A 17,355-nucleotide genomic window follows, 5' to 3' on the forward strand; every position below is an offset into this window, starting at 1 on the left:
GAACATGTAACTACCCACACAATAGGTAGAACACCTCTCATTAAATTACACATGACACTTTAGCTGCGCAACAGTAGTTGTAAGCTATACCAGTAGACACTCAGCTGCTTTTTGTTGTATCTCTTCCTATCCTTTCCTTCTTTTATTAGGCAAAATGCCTGTCTACCCCATAAGGGTCAATGTCTTGTTATTAGGATTGACGCACCACACCTAATGTCCGTAAGCCACCTTAAAATCAAATGTGAACCAGAGAGCTCCATGCATGATGGGTCACATAATTTTTACCACAAATGATGTCACCAGAAAATTAATATGGGGAATATGTAGGATTTGAAGGCGAACCAGACAAATGAATCTACTAGATGTTTCCTTCAAACATAATTCTATGCAAAATCTCAAAACTCCAGACTCCAAATCAACAATCTAGGATCATAAATGGAGTGAGCTCCAGCTCATCTGAGCTAACTAATGAACCCCCCAGCTAAGTATTTTATGGCCTTGCAAGCTTGTAAAAGATGAGCCTAGCTAAGGAAGATGATTTCAAACTTAAGCAGCTTGTAAAAGACGGATTGGTTTGAAGAGGGCACAGCTCGAGCCCCACCAAGATAATGCCAGAGGTTGTTTGATCCCCAAAACAAAGATACAAAACAGACCTTCTTCTTCTGAGTGACCTCTGAGTGACACAGAGTTGAAATCCACAGGAAAACCAACGGTTACCATAATTCTTAGATCATTCACAATTCATGTAATTGTTATAACTGTTGAATGGTTAATTGAAAGTGTACCTTGTTTTACCTTGTTCATAACTCAAAATTTTGCTTGAATGAAATCTGTGTAAAAATGTATCATATTATTTTTAGAGAAATCATATCTAAACTGTACTTTCTGTACTCTCTGCTAAGAGCAGGAAAGTTAAGAGACCAGGTGATGACGTAATTTATGGTGAGAGGAGGAGAAAAGCCACCTCTGAAGCAAAGACGATACCTAATTGATCAGAACTCCTCAAAGAGGTTGGACAAACATCTAAACATTTAAACAACAGTTTAAAACTTCAGGACATGAACAAAGAATCAGACAAGATGACGATGACAAGACAATGACGAGCAGACCAGAAGAAGTTCCAGATCAGATAAAAATGAGTTTACAGTTTCATTCAAGCCATCAACTACTCTCGTTTCACTTACTTTTCTTTCTTTTACTTAGTTTCATTTCTTTTCCATGAGAGTCTCATGTTCTAAGTTAAGTTTTGCGGCAAAGTTTAAACAACGACTACACAATCTTTGCCCGCCTCAAAACTTAAAACTTCAGCTATGAGGGAGACTCCAATCATCTGCCAGCACACCAGAACGTGACTGGCTTCCCACAGCATCAATCCAACGAACCTGGGAAACACCCTTCTCCAAGACAAAGACGTTGAACAAACGACAGACGCAAGCATACCTCCAGATTCTAGCTAAACTGGTGCATTGATATAAAGTCTAATAACCCCACCTCCCAGGTGAAAAAAAAGTATATAATGTACTTCTATAATGAACTTAAAGTGCTCTATTTTCACGCACTTATTGTGTACTTAATATACTAAAAATTCTTCTTTAGTACTTCTTAAGATAATCTTAAGAACATCTAAGTGTACTCAACTGTGCTATTTTGAGACACCATGAAATATGAACTAAAATGTACTTTTAATATACTATCTCTGTATTTAAAAATGTATTTAGTTACAATTTATAGTATACTTGAACCCATGGTGTACTACAAGTGATAACTAAATTTTTTTTGTTGTTATTAAAACACAAAAGTAATGTAACGCATAACTTTTCATAAAAACAATGCAATTAGTTACTTTTTTAGGGAGAAAAGCAATATTGTATCAAATTACTTTTAAAAGTAACTTTCCCCAACACTGCTTTTAACTGAATTAACAAAACATTCATAAAATGTTAGCAAATCGTAAGTGACTTATAAATGAACATTATAAGTGTTACAGATATATATATATATATATATATATATATATATATATATATATATATATATATATATATATACACTTTACACTCTGCAGCTGTTTTATAAAGTTTAAGGGACTTAATTGGGTTGCTTTTTCACCTGTTGCCTCTACTTCAGCTTAATTATTTTAAATGGTTATATATCTTTGTATAGTCAGAAGCTAACAAATTTCGCATTCAGGTTTCTGTCATTAATGGTAGTTAATAGTTAGCATGTGTTCCCCATACCAAAGTGTTACCAGTATGGCCTAAAATAAATCCATGCCAGGTAACCTCAAGGGCCAAGGCAATGGCATCAGGAAATTAATTTATTCCTTTCTTCTTAGATTGTCTTTATAAATAATATCGTTATATAATCTGTCAGAAGTCCGTAATTCACTCCGACACTTTTCCACAAACCTGTTTCAACTGCTAACTGAGTGGGGGCAAGAACATATGCCTGTCATCCACCATAACTCAATGGAAGCCTACAGGGAATCCAGTTGCTGTCACGCTGGTAAGTCATGCTATAAGCAGCCCTTTTTCTGAATTTTACACTGCAAGGTTTTAACAACTGAATCAAGATAGCAAAGACAAGGTTTCTCTGTGGGAATGCAGCACTTTTCACTTTTTTATGCTAATGAAGCTGAGCTCACAGAGTACAGGTATAAATATAAATAAATGAGCTCCAAGAATACAATATGCACTGCATGCAGCATTCTTTCACAAGCACACAGCAAACTGATTAAGAAGAATCTTACTGAGCTGTAGAGGAAGCCCTCCGCGTTCATGCCGATGTAGAAACCTGCTTTGACCCCCTGAATGGCCACCACTCTTAAGCCGACGGGGATGAGGTTGAAAAGAGCTAGGGAAAAAATAAGCAGGACATGGTATGTAACAATAGGTTTGGCACTACTCGAACCACACTAGAAACAGTGCTAAACTACTATCTAATCTAGCATTATGAAACTACAGTATCTAAAATCTTGATTGGGTTACTGTGTAATAGTGAAGGGGAAAAATGCATTATTGCCTTTCAAAATCTTATTGTAGTTTACATTATTCACATTTTTTGTCTTAGTTTTTCTTAGTTCCCTTTCGAATGGGAACTCGCACTGCTTCCATAGACACTTTGGGGAATGTCTCCAGCATAACAATCTCTGAAGTATGTGTATCAAACGCAACAATGACATTGGCCTGCGACAGCCCTTGGTTACACACGACCAGCCAGAGGACACACACGACCTGTGCATTTTTTGTCTTGGTGAAAACCCTTTCGAGCACACAACACACACACTGGGAGAGTTTTTTCATGAAAAATCTCAGATCTGTCCCCCATGGATCAGGAAATGCTGTAGCTGAGGTCCAGCAGAGACTGAGATCCTGGGGTTTGCTGATCGAGCTGTCGGATTTTGAGCGAGGTATGTCTCTTTCTCATTCCCCTGCCGCTGACGCGAGCGATCTGCTGGATGCTTATGTTCTGTCGCTTGAATCATCTGATCCAGCAGATAGCAGGATATGGCTGTGGAGGGTGAAGACATGGTAATGGAGCTCTCTCAGCCTGCCTTCCACATACAGTGAACTGTTGGAGGTAATGGCCTGCGCGTCTGACAGATTAGATCTTCCCTGGAAGAGTGAGAAGCCGCAGATCAAAATGCAGCGTGATGACTGATCAGGATTTGAATGTGCCCCATTGCACTATAATTAAAAAAAAAAAAAAAAAAAAACCCACCATAAGACCATCATATCTCACAGTCAGTGCCCAAAATGTCACCTCAAAAAAAGTAGGTGCAATGGTGCTGATAATTTTTATATATTGCGAAGTGAAATGAATGAAGACCGCTTCTCTCACGCGTGCTTGCATTGATACCCTGGGCACTGCTGGAAAAGGGAATTTCTGGGCATTTCGCGGAAAGTCTATTCATAGTCGAGTGATAGAGTATTGGTCAAAAATGCCAGTCATATGGGTTCAAATAAGCTCATGAACAAATACTTTTTTTATTATTATTAATGCAGACAGAGTCTCCTGCTGTGCTAAAACACATTGATTTATGTTACACCATAATGTTTTTTTTTTTTTTTTTTTTTTTTTTCTTACACATAGGCTATAAAATTACCATGCATTTCCATTTTATAAGCAACACATATTATTCAACAGTATGACTGAATTTACATTTGCATAATTCTAATCGAAATATAAGCAGTGATTGTGTGAAATAAAAATAAATAAATAAATGAAAACACTTTATGGGGGGTTCACTATCCAGAAAAACACGGCTGTGATAATCCCAGGATCCCTGTGGGATTAATTAAGTTGAAAATGTTGTTCATGGCAACAAAGAACATGATGATGTTATCATTTTCTCCATATCATTTTGCTTGGCCTAGTAAAACAAAGTAGCAAAATTGTCTGATTCTTCAATCATTGAAATAATGAAATATTTAACAATGAATAAACATTTATGACAAAAATGCTACAGCATATAAATGATTTAATTCCTTCACTGTCTACACTATAATAATGTTATAGCCATATGTGGAGAATGTCTAGAATATTGCAGTTTAGTTCTTGTGCGACTTCTCTTTGTTTTTAGTAGTCAGCCTCAGACTCTCTTCTCCTAGATGTTGGGGGTTGGGAAGGACAGTTCACTAGCTTCACGCTGGCGGTGCAGGACAATATAAAGGTGTAAATCGATATTTTTTCATACAGAGTGTTGAATAGCCTACCTGATGAGTGTTTTAACTTACAAAGCAGGTAAAGGCATAGGTTAAGTGTCTTAATTATGAATATTGTAATGGATTTAAAGGTTTTACATAAAAATGTTTAATCCATTGAAGTGTTCAATCCAAGCATTTCAATTGGCTTTGTAGGTTTTTAGAATGTTTGAGCAGTGTGTGATGATTGTCAACAATTTGCATTACCTAAACATGAACTGCTGAGGAACGCATCCCTGCCAATATAGAAACGAATGCGAGTGGAGCAGGGCATAGAGCTCTTTCATTTGCGATCAACTTCGTTTTTATTTAACGAGGCATTCAGTTCAGGAGCAACAGCTAAATAATTTGTTACAGTGTCTGCAAGAAAAAAAATGAAAAGAAATAGCAAAGTTTAAAGGTCCCGTTCTTCGTGATCCCATGTTTCAAACTTTAGTTAGTGTGTAATGTTGTTATAGTATAAATAAAATCTGTAAAATTTTAAAGCTCAAAGTTCAATGCCAAGCGAGATATTTTATTTAACAGAAGTCGCCTACATCGAACGGCCAGTTTGGACTACATCCCTCTACTTCCTTCTTTAATGACATCACTAAAACAGTTTTTTGACTAACCTCCGCCCACAGGAATACACAAAAAAAGGGGGCGTGGTCTTGTTGCGCTCCCACGGAGAAGAGCAAGAGTTGCGTTTGTAGAGTGTGTTTGTCGCCATGTCGTCGAAACGCTGTTATTTTCATCCCGCAGTCCAATCACCTTTGTTTGGCCTTCCCAGGGACGCTGTACTTATAGATCAATGGTTACAATTTATGTTTAACTCGGTTCCCGAAAATTATAATCCACATGTAAAACAGTGGTGTAGTCGGGGCGATACGCACGCATACGCCGTATGCTTACTTTTTGCTCAGGGCTGTTTGCGTATTACGACTTCTAAGGATCAGTATTTGCGTATACCCACTTGTTTTTTGCTTCGAAAGTCCATAAAATAATGTCCTGTTAGCTTCCCCTTTAACTGTGTGTCCAATGCTGTTGTGTAAACTCGCGATTCTTTGCTGTAATTGGTGCATGAGCACTTCTGTCATTCTACCTTTTCCCGCTCATCATCGGCTAAAAAACAGGCTTGACAGTGCGTGTTCGCACTGCAGTGAGAGACTCCAATCAAAGCCACTCAGTGTTTTAAGCGGTGCATTGAGCGCATTTCTATCACTGCAGCGATCTCGGCGTGAGAAATATGGTGGTGAGGAAATAAGACTATTAATTAATTACATAGCCTACATCATGCGTTCAGAGCTTTTATAAGCGCTAAGTTCCCTACAAACTGAAAAGACCATCAGCGCAAATGAAGCCTTGTTTATTTAATGCATTAGTGCGTGATGCAAAACATATTATTCTGCTACTCTGAATCTTATCACGCTCCAAAAGTGTGATAAGATTTCCACGAGCCATCCCAACACTGATGATAAAATGTGCGATCCATTTGAATTCTATTGAGAGTTAAACACTTTGAAACACTATAGAGAAAGTCAAACGTGATCTAGACTGATGGACAAAATGAACAAAAGACTGAAAAGAGGACAGACATCATTTTGCGCCAACAATTATTAGGGAGCTTTTTAAACTATTCATGACCCACCCTTACTAGAATTTATATAGTTTTATTGTAGTAATTGTGGTAAATTTGGATAACTTGTAGAATTTATAACCTATTAAGGGAATTCACTAGATTTATATTACACCTGTGACATCTTCTGTTGTTTCTATAGGCTATGTGTAGGTTGTTATTTTTCATAACAAATGCTTTGATAATGGAAAATGATATAGTTTGACTTCTTATAACACAATGAAGTAGAAAATTCTGTCAAACTGATAAGCTTACATAGTCCTAAATAATAATAAACTGAGTTTACAGAGGTTACTGGGAAACAGCTCTATTTCTGCTGCTCCATATGCGCCACCTACTGACAGAGAGTGGATTAAATTTTCATTCAGCCTGACTAATGTTTTTGTTTGTTTGTGACCACATTTTTATAATGTTAATAAATTAGATATAAATATGTAAATTAGATATAAATTCTAAATTAGATATCAATTCGAATAATTGGCTTTTTTTAACACCCTTTTGAATAAAATGAAACTTTAATTTCAGATATCAACTTTCACAGTGAATATAATTCCAAAGCAGCATGTTTAAATAATAGTCAAACTGTAAAGCATTAAAAATGTCCACCAATTTTAGAATGCATTGTATTTATTTGTTTTTAATGAAACATGTTACTAGTGAACAACAACATAAAACACATTTACTGTCGTGTTAACATTGTTTTTGTATTTTTTTTGTGTGTGTATTTTTTTGGGGGGGGCGGGGGTCTGGGTAATAGTACACCACTCATTTTTTTAGGACTACACCACTGATGTAAAACTATGTTTACAATAACACTAAGCGCATGCATCTCCACGTTATGGTAAGAGGCGTGACCTTTCCGGGCAAGGTGCGCTAAGCTGCTGTCGAATCACAACACAGGAACCGCTGGCACAATCAGAACTCGTTACGTATTTCTGAAGGAGGGACTTCATAGAAGTTTCACTTTGATACTGTGTTTTTTTACACGCGAAACATGAACACATGTAATATTGCACACTATAAACACAATCAAAGCTTCAAAAAACCACGAAAAACGGGACCTTTAAAGAAGTGTTTCAAATCAATGAAAGTACATTTCAAATGTTTTAATTTGTGACAAATATTAAACTGGAGGCTAAAGATTGTGACCAAACTATCATGTTGGTTTGAAATGCTTGAACCTCTAGCCAGGACTCGAACTCGGATAGCCTGAAGCACAGCTGCGGTGTTTTCTTTTGAGCGCTGCTCACAAGGCTAAGGTCTTGACTCTTTTATACTCCCATGCACAGGCCCGCCGCGACAAGGCAAGCAAACCAAGCAATTGCTTGGGGCCCCGAGCTGGCCTGGGGCCCCAAGACAACGACTGGTTAAGAATAAAATGCAGCGACACTGTGTGAGCGCCCCTTTGATCGTCAATGCAGTAAAGTGCAATGACACTGTTATCGGGATCCCCCTCAAGGGGGCCCCTCTCAGTAGTCGCTGACAGCAGTCAGCCAACTACGGGATCTCTGCTGCCGGCAAAATACAAAACCTTTATGCTTCAGGAAGCCAGAAGAGAAAGAAGAGAAAGGAAGAGGAGGATAGCCTCGTTTACTCTGCACGCGTGTGCGGCGTGTTACGGCTGCGACGCGGCTAATGGTGCTGATACGCGGCCACTCTAGTCAATGCTCGTGTTTACACCAGCTGCACCGCGGTGCGTTTGAGAAGCGTCCCAGAAGCGGCTCGATGCGCCGCTTCGCTAAGCGCCTCGCTAAGCGCCTCGCTAAGCGCCTCGCCTATTTTTGACGGACGCCGCGTCCAAGACGCGCAGCTCAAATACAAAATAAAGTCAAAATAATCACCCTGAGTAAACTCCCGCTCATATTTCACATCATTAGGAGGCCAGAAACTGAAGACAAGAGATTCAAACTTGAAAAACTTGAAATTTCTTTGTTTTTGTTGTCCATAACTGGAATTTTAAGTGTATTAACTTACTCTGTATGGGTACAACAAAATAAAATATGGCATAGCAATAAACACAATTAAACTGGGCAAAATATAACCATTTAGCCATTAAAAACATGAAAAAAAATCAACAAAAAACAACGTTGGACAGGCAAATCTTAGGCAAAAATAAACCTTTTTTATTTATGCACAGTATATGCAACAGCAGTATTTGCACTGTAAACCTTTTTTATTTATGTAAAGTGTGGGTGAACTTAAATTGTATGGCTATGCTGTGGTTCCTGTAGGCTTTGCGTGTGTGCGGGGGGTGGGGGGTCGGGGGGCCTCCATGTCCATTTTGCTTGGGGCCCCCAAATTCCTTCAGATGGCCCTGCCCATGCAAAGCATAATTCATGTAGCCTATTAGAAAACTATGTGAGAAACATGATGGGAAAAACGTGATGATGCAATTACAGCAACTCCAACAATAGAGGCAAGACTAATATTGGCTGCACGTGGTGTTTGAAAAAAACAAACAAAGCAAAAACAACAACAACAACAACAACAAAAAAAACAATGCAAGGAATTTGCCTTTTTCTCCTTTTTTCTTTTGTTTGCATTTAAAGGAGAAAATTAAAGTGGATAATATTGACAGATTGGAAAATTTCTTACTTCTACTTTTACAATATGGCGACTTCAAATGCTTCATCTACCATTTATTTCAATGAAGACACTAACCCAGCCAAACGGAAAAAGAAAGTCTCTGCTACATATACAGAAGATTTGTTGCCCATGGATGTGGAGTTTAGTGTCTTACAATCCATCAACAAGAAGTTGGATCTGTTTGAGTCTGTGCACTCACAGATAAAAGACAATAAATCCAGCTTGAATTTTGCATATGATCAAATTGAACAACTTCAAACAGAAAATAAATTATTGCAGACTACTGTCGCAACACGTACCACACAAGTTGAAACTCTGACCTTTGAAAACAGAAGAATCAATGAAACGCTACTCGAAATACAAACTAGGAGTATGCAAGATAATTTGGTCTTTCCTGGGATCCCTGAAAATACTTCTTCCAGTGACCCAGAAGCACTCTTGAGAAATTTTATGTTCTCGAAGCTTAAACTTGTCAAAGAAACTGTTGACTCGATTTCCTTCCATCATGTGCACAGGATTGGCAAATTTGCCAGCAAAGGTCCTATTACGCCCCGCTTCTAGGGGCAGTCAATAACTCCAAGCGGGCATAATAAAAAAGAAAGGTTGTGGTAATGGAATCCCAGTTTCATTTCACTCCGGTCGATAATCAAACAAATACACAAAACTAATTAAGGTATATAATTAAATTTATTAAAGATAACATAACAGGGAAAAGAGAGCATCTCTTCAGGGTGTCCAAAGGCCAAAATAACAAACAAAACAACTCTAGAAAAGAAAAGAAGAAAGGGATTAAATAACCTACATGAACATAAAAATAAGATACATTTACCTTCCCTAACTCCCTAACGAAAAACAAAGTACAAACCAAGATATCAAAATAAATAGGCAGGACACCCCTACGCTCCACGTTCTTAAAGGGTAACTTCAAAAACAATAGAACATGGTCACCAGGTTGTTCAAACACATTTTCTCTAAAAGTTTGATCATCGGCCGGAGGAGGGATCCAGGAGCTCCCAACCCAAACGCAGCCGAACCAGAAATGAGCTCTCCATGTTGAACGCCAACAGCGTCCTTATAAAGACCACGCCTCTTCTGAACCACCAATAGAGAGAGAGGAGATCGTCATTGGACAACCTATTGGAGCACAGGCAAAACAAAAGGAAAAAGAAAAACCACATACCAAATACAAGAACGCAGGTCGTAACAGGTCCTTATCCCATAGTTGCCAAACTGGAGCACTTTAATCACAAATAGATCATTAAAAGCAAAGCAAAAGAGCTTAAAGGAACTAACTTTGGGATTAATGATCAAATCCCAAGAGAAATCAACGAGCACAGAAAGAAACTGTATCCAATTTTGAAACAACAAAGACTGAATAATAAGTCAACAAGGACTGCATACCTAAGTGTGGATAAACTATTCATAGACGGACAACTTTATCATAATCCGTCTGATACTCCATGGTTATAATAAGAGCCATGTGTAGCCTTATTATTAATGCTTGAGTAATAATGTTGCCTATTTCAAAAGGAAATATTTAATTGTTGAAATATTAAATATTTAATATTTAATTAATATTTAATCTCAAGGCTATATATTGTCGCTGCTTACTGTTAGAGTTTGGTGTCTATGAGGAGATATACACTATGTTGCCAAAAGTTTTGGGACGCCTGCCTTTACGAGCACATGAACTTTAATGACATCCCATTCTTAATCCGTAGGGTTTAATATGGAGATAGCCCACCCTTTGCAACTATTACAGCTTCATCTCTTCTGGGAAGGCGTTCCACAAGGTTTAGGATTGTGTTTATGGGCATTTTTGACCATTCTTCTAGAAGCGCATTTGTGAGGTCAGACACTGATGTTGGACGAGAAGGCCTGGCTCGCAGTCTCCGCTCTAATTCATCACAAAGGTGTTCTATCGGGTTGAGGTCAGGACTCTGTGCAGGCCAGTCAAGTTCCTCCACACCAAACTCACTCATCCATGTCTATATGGACCTTGCTTTGTGCACTGGTGCAGTCATGTTGGAACAGGAAGGGGCCATCCCCAAAATGTTCCCAAACTGTCCCCAAGGTGGGAGCATGAAACTGTCCAAAATGTCTTGGTATGCTGAAGCATTAAGAGTTCCTTTCACTGGAACTAAGGGGCCAAGCCCAACCCCTGAAAAACAACCCCACAACATAACCCCCCCTCTACCAAACTTTACACTTGGCACAATGCAGTCAGGCAAATACTGTTCTCCTGGTAACCGCCAAACCTAGACTTGTCCATCAGATTGCCAGAAAGAGAAGAGTGATTTGTCACTCCAGAGAACAGTCTCCACTGCTCTAGAATCCAGTGGCGGTGTGCTTTACACCACTGCATCCGATGCTTAGCATTACACTTGGTGATGTAAGGCTTGGATGCAGCTGCTCGGCCACGGAAACCCATTCCATGAAGCTTTCTATGCACCATTCTTGAACTAATCTGAAGGCCACATGAAGTTTGGAGATCTGTAGCTATTGACTCTGCAGAAAGTTGGCGACTTCTGCGCACTGTGTGCATCAGCATGCGCTGACCCCACTCTGTGATATTACATGGCCTACCACTTCATGGCTGAGTTGCTGTTGTTCCCAATTGCTTCCACTTTGTTATGATACCACTAACAGTTGACCGTGGAATATTTAGTAGTAAGGAAATTTCACGAATGGACTTATTGCACAGGTGGCAACCTATCACAGTACCACGCTTGAATTCACTGAGCTCCTAAGAGCGACCCATTCTTTCAAAAATGTTTGTAGAACCAGTCTGCATGCCGCAGCCCTGAAGTATCAGCAGAGATTGAGTCAACTAGATCATCCACTGTGAAGGCCTCATCAACACGACAGGGGTGTCCCAATACTTTTGGCAATATAGTGTATATTAGAGTTTTATGGGGTTTTGTGTCTTTTGTGTTGTTTTGTTGGTATATGTAAACGTTGCCATTTTGCTTAAGGAATTTTTGACATATACAAATTTATTAAGAATTTGAATGTAAGCCAATTTAAATTAGCCTTAAAGATGATTGAATGCATGGTGATATAAAGTTAATTATGTAACATAAACACTTAATCTCATGGAATGTTCGGGGTTTTCGCACACAGGAGAAGAGACTGAAAATACTGAATTATTGGGACAAAGATTATGACTCCCCTGATATTTCAGCATCCATATTATGGGAAACTTGGAAAGTGGTAATTAGGGGAAATTATTTCCTATTCGTCCCATAAGAAAAAAAAAAAACAAGAAAGTTATTGACAATATAATTTACAGGGGGAAAAAATTAATAGACTTATATACTAAAAAAAAAAAAAAAAACAAACAAACAAAAAAAAACATTAAAGTGTATGGGAACAGATACAAAAATTAAAATTTCCAATTGATTATATCATGTTAAAGAAAACTAAATTTATGATGCAACAACTTAGGTATAATGAATATGAATATAGTAATAAATCAGGTAAATTTTTAGCCAGTCAACTTCAATATAAAAGAGAAAATCAATTATAATCAATTATAACTACTATTAATGATTCTATGAGAAAATGTACACAGTCTGCAGAAGAAATAAGTAAGATTTTTCAAAAAATTTACCATAATTTATATTCTTCAATAAATGATCCAAAGTTAATAGATATCCAATTATTTTTTAAACAAATTAGATCTTCCAAGATTAACAAAAGAACAAATTGATTATTTGGATATGCCTTTAACATTATCTGAGTTGCATAATGCACTTACATAAATAAGTAATCCACTTACATAAATAAGTAATTAATGGGAGACAGTATCGAAATCGAAGGCAGAGCTGAGGTCAAGTAGCAGAAGTATAGACACAGTCACCAGAAAGCAGTATATCATTCACTACCTTTACAAGTCCAGTTTCAGTACTATGGAGGGGGCGGAAACCAGATTGAAAGGGATCAAAGAGATTATTTTATAACAGTCATTTATAAATGACTGGAGTTGGGAGGCAACAGTGCTTTCCAGTAATTTAGCTATGAAGGGTAAATTTGAAATAGGATGGTAATTAGATAGAACTGAGGGGTCAAGGTTGGGAACAGATGTAACTGCTGCAGCTTTGAGTGGCAGAGGTAAGAGATGTACTGATAAAGTGAGAAATAGGTGCAGAGATGGAAGAATGGCAAAGTTTCAGGAGAGAAGTAGGAGCAGGATCAAGTTGACAGGATGAAGAGTTGGATTTCAAGATTAACTTAGAGACAGAAGATGGGGTCGTCAAAGAAAAACAAGACAGAGACTGACTGGATAGATTTAGTGGATAGCTGAGTTTTGTATCAGTAAAGAAGCATTGGTAGACAGCATCTGTCTTTTCAAGCAAATACTCCAGAAAAGAACAGCAAAGCTCATTAGAAGCTAGGGCATCTTGGGGTGGAGGTTTAGTAAGCTTATTTATTGTATTAAATAATGCTTTTGGCCTGTTGCTTGATTTATTAATTGTGGCAGAGACAAAACTAGAGTGAGCCGAGATGAGAGGAGATTTGTATATTTTGAGATGATCAAGAAAAGCTAAATAATGTACAGTAAGACCGGTTTTTCTGTAGAGACATTCAAGCCGTCTACCAGTAGCCTTAAGAATACGGAGCTCAGGAGTATACCAAGGAGAAGAGTGGGAGGAAGTGACACTTCTGGTCTTAATAGGAGCATGCTACTGTAAGATTTCAGATAGTTAGATAATATCATGGAGGGAGAAGAAATATCAAAGACATCAGAGGGGTTCGAAGAAACAATAGAGGTACAGAATGATGCAGTATCAATAGCTTTCAGATTGCAGTATGAAATAACAGTCTTAAGGCATTTTTTATGCATAGGCAGGCTCAAGAAGTTTGTGGTCAGAGATACCAGTGTCAGAAGAAGAGATGGAAGAGATATCAACCCTTGATGTACATATCAGATCAAGGATAAGACCATGAGTATGGGTAGGAAAATTAACATGCTGAGTCAAATTAAAACAATTAAAAAACAGACAGTAATTAGTGTTAGTTGCATGAGTCAGAGATTGTCCCGATAGATCAGCGGTTCCCAGACTGGGGGTACGCGAACAAAATGTTGAGTAATTCATTTAATTCTACCTTAAAATAATATTAAAATCGATCATGTATTTCTAACTGCCAAAATGTCGTAAATCCAGTACATTTAATCAAATTACCTCATCTTTTGCAGTCAAAAATGACTATCCACACAAGCAGCATGCATATGATAGATTGCGTGCAGTCTGCTGCCTTCAATCGCGCTAAATTACTGCCATTCTCGACAATGAACCTTTGTAAAAGTGGGGATTTAGCACTTACTTGCATAAAGAACAAATATAGACACAGATAATGGATTGATTAATTAATTTAAGACTCAAACTTTCTCCGATACAAAACCATGTGAGTTCTTGTATTTAATGATGATAACGAGCAAGAACGCAACTGTTCCCAAATATCCACATGACTGCGAACGTGACATTATTATACAACAGGTCAAAAAATAAAACGTACATTTTAAACACAGTTCTGTCAGTATTTACTCTATTTTGCAATGAAATAATAGTTCTAACGAAAACCACAGCAGAACTACAACACGTCTGTGTTTCGCAAACAGTTCTGCGGCTTTGAACGAATCATGAGAGTCAATGATTCAATGATTCATTCACAGCCACTTGTTTCGTTACTGAATGAATAACTCATAAAAACAGTGACTTGCTGCCACCTATTGGCGGTTTTAGTTTAATATTTAAAAGTTTTACTTGGTTTTTCCATCATTGCATATTTCTCTATTGAACATTTTTTTATTTAAAACATTATTTATTTTATAAAGTTATTCATAAAAAAAAATGCACTGGAAAATCAATTTAGGGGGCAAATATTGTCCCTTAATGGTAAAGGTGTGACTGCAGTCTAAGTGGAAGAGAGGGGGGTACACAGAAGGATGGTAATACCTTCAGGGGGGTACTCCAACTAAAAAGTTTGGGAACCACTGCGATAGATGACAGCGAGACCACCCCCTTTACCATGCAGTCGAGGTCTGGACAGATACTTATATCCTTCAGGTGTGAGAAGATTTAACTGCAGAAAATCATCCGGAACTTGCCAAGTTTCAGTGAGAAGAAAAATGTCAAGCTTATTGTCAGTGATAATTTCATTGAGATGAGGGGCTTTGTCCGATATTGATCGACAGTTCAAAAGCGCAAAGTGACGTTGCAGGGAATTCAAGTTATGCCATGTTTACACTATAGGATTTTAAACGTCTGCAGATCGCTGTGCTGTTCAGACTACATGACTTGCTGTGGAGTATTTAAGTCGTTGTGGTGTTCAAACTACGAAAATGATCTGCAACAAGGAGGTTACACACTACACGAGCTGACAAGAACTGTCACCCAACGACTTAATTTGAAAATGGATGTTGGGAAGAAATTAGATTTGATTTTGAATTAAATTAAAAGTTTAAGTTTAAAAACATTATATTAAAAGTTTAAAACATTCTGGCTGACCTCCCAGAGTTAAGGCAACCATTTTTTTTAGAACCTTTCCCTTTATTGTTTCCATGACGACACGTCATGCTTGTCAAGTGACACACAGCGGCCAGCCAGCCACACTGTATAACAGATGTATTGCTTTTCTCACTATGTCATCAACTATCTGATATAGTGGAGTGTTTTGTCATTTAAAAACCTATATAATGACCTTGATCTTAATATATATAACATGAATTCATCCATTTGTCCTGAAATACATGTGGGCGGTGAACTGGGAGAACAATTTCTAACACAATGTGTATCTGATATAAATAAATGTCGGCAAATTATATTTGAATGGATTGTTATTGCTGCTTCCATAGACATCAGTGTGTATTTCGCGACACGTGACACCACAGGATATCGAGTCGGCCGACAGTTCCAGATATTTAGCATGCTAGATATTTGTCTGGCCTCTGTGAGGTGTCGGCGACGCGTCAGCGAGCCTCTTTGATGCGTCGTTGAGTAGTTCTCACATAAAGATTGGTGAGCGCCGATCACTAGCTGATTTTTCCCCGATCACAGCCCGACCTGTCGGTGAGCTCATTAACTGGCAAGTCGGGCTTAAATTGGGCTTAAAATCCTGAAGTGTAAACTTGGCATTAGCAGTATGTTGCTGGGCATCAGAGCGATGCAGAGTACAGCCGGCGGGCAATTGTCTGGGCATGGATGACAATCTATGGTTAGTCCAGATGCACGGAAGGGCATCAGGCTCAGAGCAAAAGGTACACGCCGTGAGCGGTGTATGTATCGTGGGCGCTGGAGAATCCCTAGACTCCGGCAGCATTCTTACTGTGGTGTAGAATAAACAACTGGGCAAGAAATGTAGTGAACAACTCTCTGTTTACTCTTACTCTCCAAATTCCTCTTTTTACACAACGAACTAGGCAGGACCAATCACGCATAACAATCAGACATGCATTATGATCACAGAACAGTCTCTCTTTTTCATAAACAGTGCTTTTCCACCCTCTAGTGGACACAACATCCCCCCCTCCCTCCATCCCTCCCATGATCTCTCTAAACATGGAAGGTCACAACAAAGTCTTTCAAGTGACATGGCCGGAATCTGGAACACACCAGTCGTGGGAAGGAAAAGTCCTGACATTGGCCTGAAGGGCCAGGAGACTGTGGGGCCTGTGAAGTTAAGGGCGAGGTAAGGGAAAGAGGGGGTGGAGGCAAAGAGGTGTCCTGTTCCAGTGGGAGGAAGGTATGTGGCAGATTTCCACTGTTTTATGGGCAGACTGGGGTAGGCGCAGCTACTTTACAAAGACGGCTAGCATGCCATCGGGTACCATCCTCCAGGAGATAAGATGCCCTGCCAATCTGACAAGTAACCAACAAGGGGGTAGACCAGAATGAGGCCAGTTTATTCCTCCTGTGTGGTTTGTGAACTCTCACCCATTCCTGGACTGCAATATCTGGTTCTTTGACACGTCTGAGTCTGTCAAATCTCTGTTTCATCCGGCGCTGCTGGTGGGTGACGTGAGTTTTAACCCAAAGGGGGGTCCCTTGGGTGTGGCGGGGTGGAATCTGTCCAGTGGCAAAGTGAGTTTCCTGCCCAACATTAGGAAGGCAGGGGAGAACCCAGTGGTGCTATGCTGCGAGGCCCGGTAGTGTAGCAATGTCAGGCGAATGGCTTGGTTGAAAGAACACCCTTGTGCCAGGTGAGCCCTAAAGCCATTTTTCAAGGACTGGTGGAAACGTTCCACACCCCCATTGGCCTGTGGGTGGTAAAGGGTGGTGCGGATGTGTTGTTATCCAGGTAAGAGGAGAAGTCCACTGAGAAGAACTGAGGGCCATTATCCATTGTAATAGATTGTCGAAGGCCCCAATGGGAGAACAGCGAGTCCATAAAGTTCACGATGACTTGAGTGGTGACTGAGCTGGTGGTGATTATTTCTGGCCATTTGGA

The 17,355-nt window shown here is 39.0% G+C and overlaps 1 protein-coding gene across 1 annotated transcript in view; it reads right to left on the reverse strand.

Annotated features, from left to right (window-relative positions):
* The window catches only part of fgf12a (fibroblast growth factor 12a), a 311,326-nt gene that overhangs the window by 165,778 nt on the left and 128,193 nt on the right, over positions 1–17,355 (reverse strand). Inside the window, exon 2 of the mRNA XM_048164785.1 lies at positions 2,750–2,853. Coding sequence (XP_048020742.1) covers positions 2,750–2,853 — 104 coding nt within the window. The remainder of the gene's footprint in view (positions 1–2,749; positions 2,854–17,355) is intronic.

The sequence above is a fragment of the Megalobrama amblycephala genome, linkage group LG17, assembly GCF_018812025.1.
Source record: "Megalobrama amblycephala isolate DHTTF-2021 linkage group LG17, ASM1881202v1, whole genome shotgun sequence".
NCBI classification, from domain to species: domain Eukaryota; kingdom Metazoa; phylum Chordata; class Actinopteri; order Cypriniformes; family Xenocyprididae; genus Megalobrama; species Megalobrama amblycephala.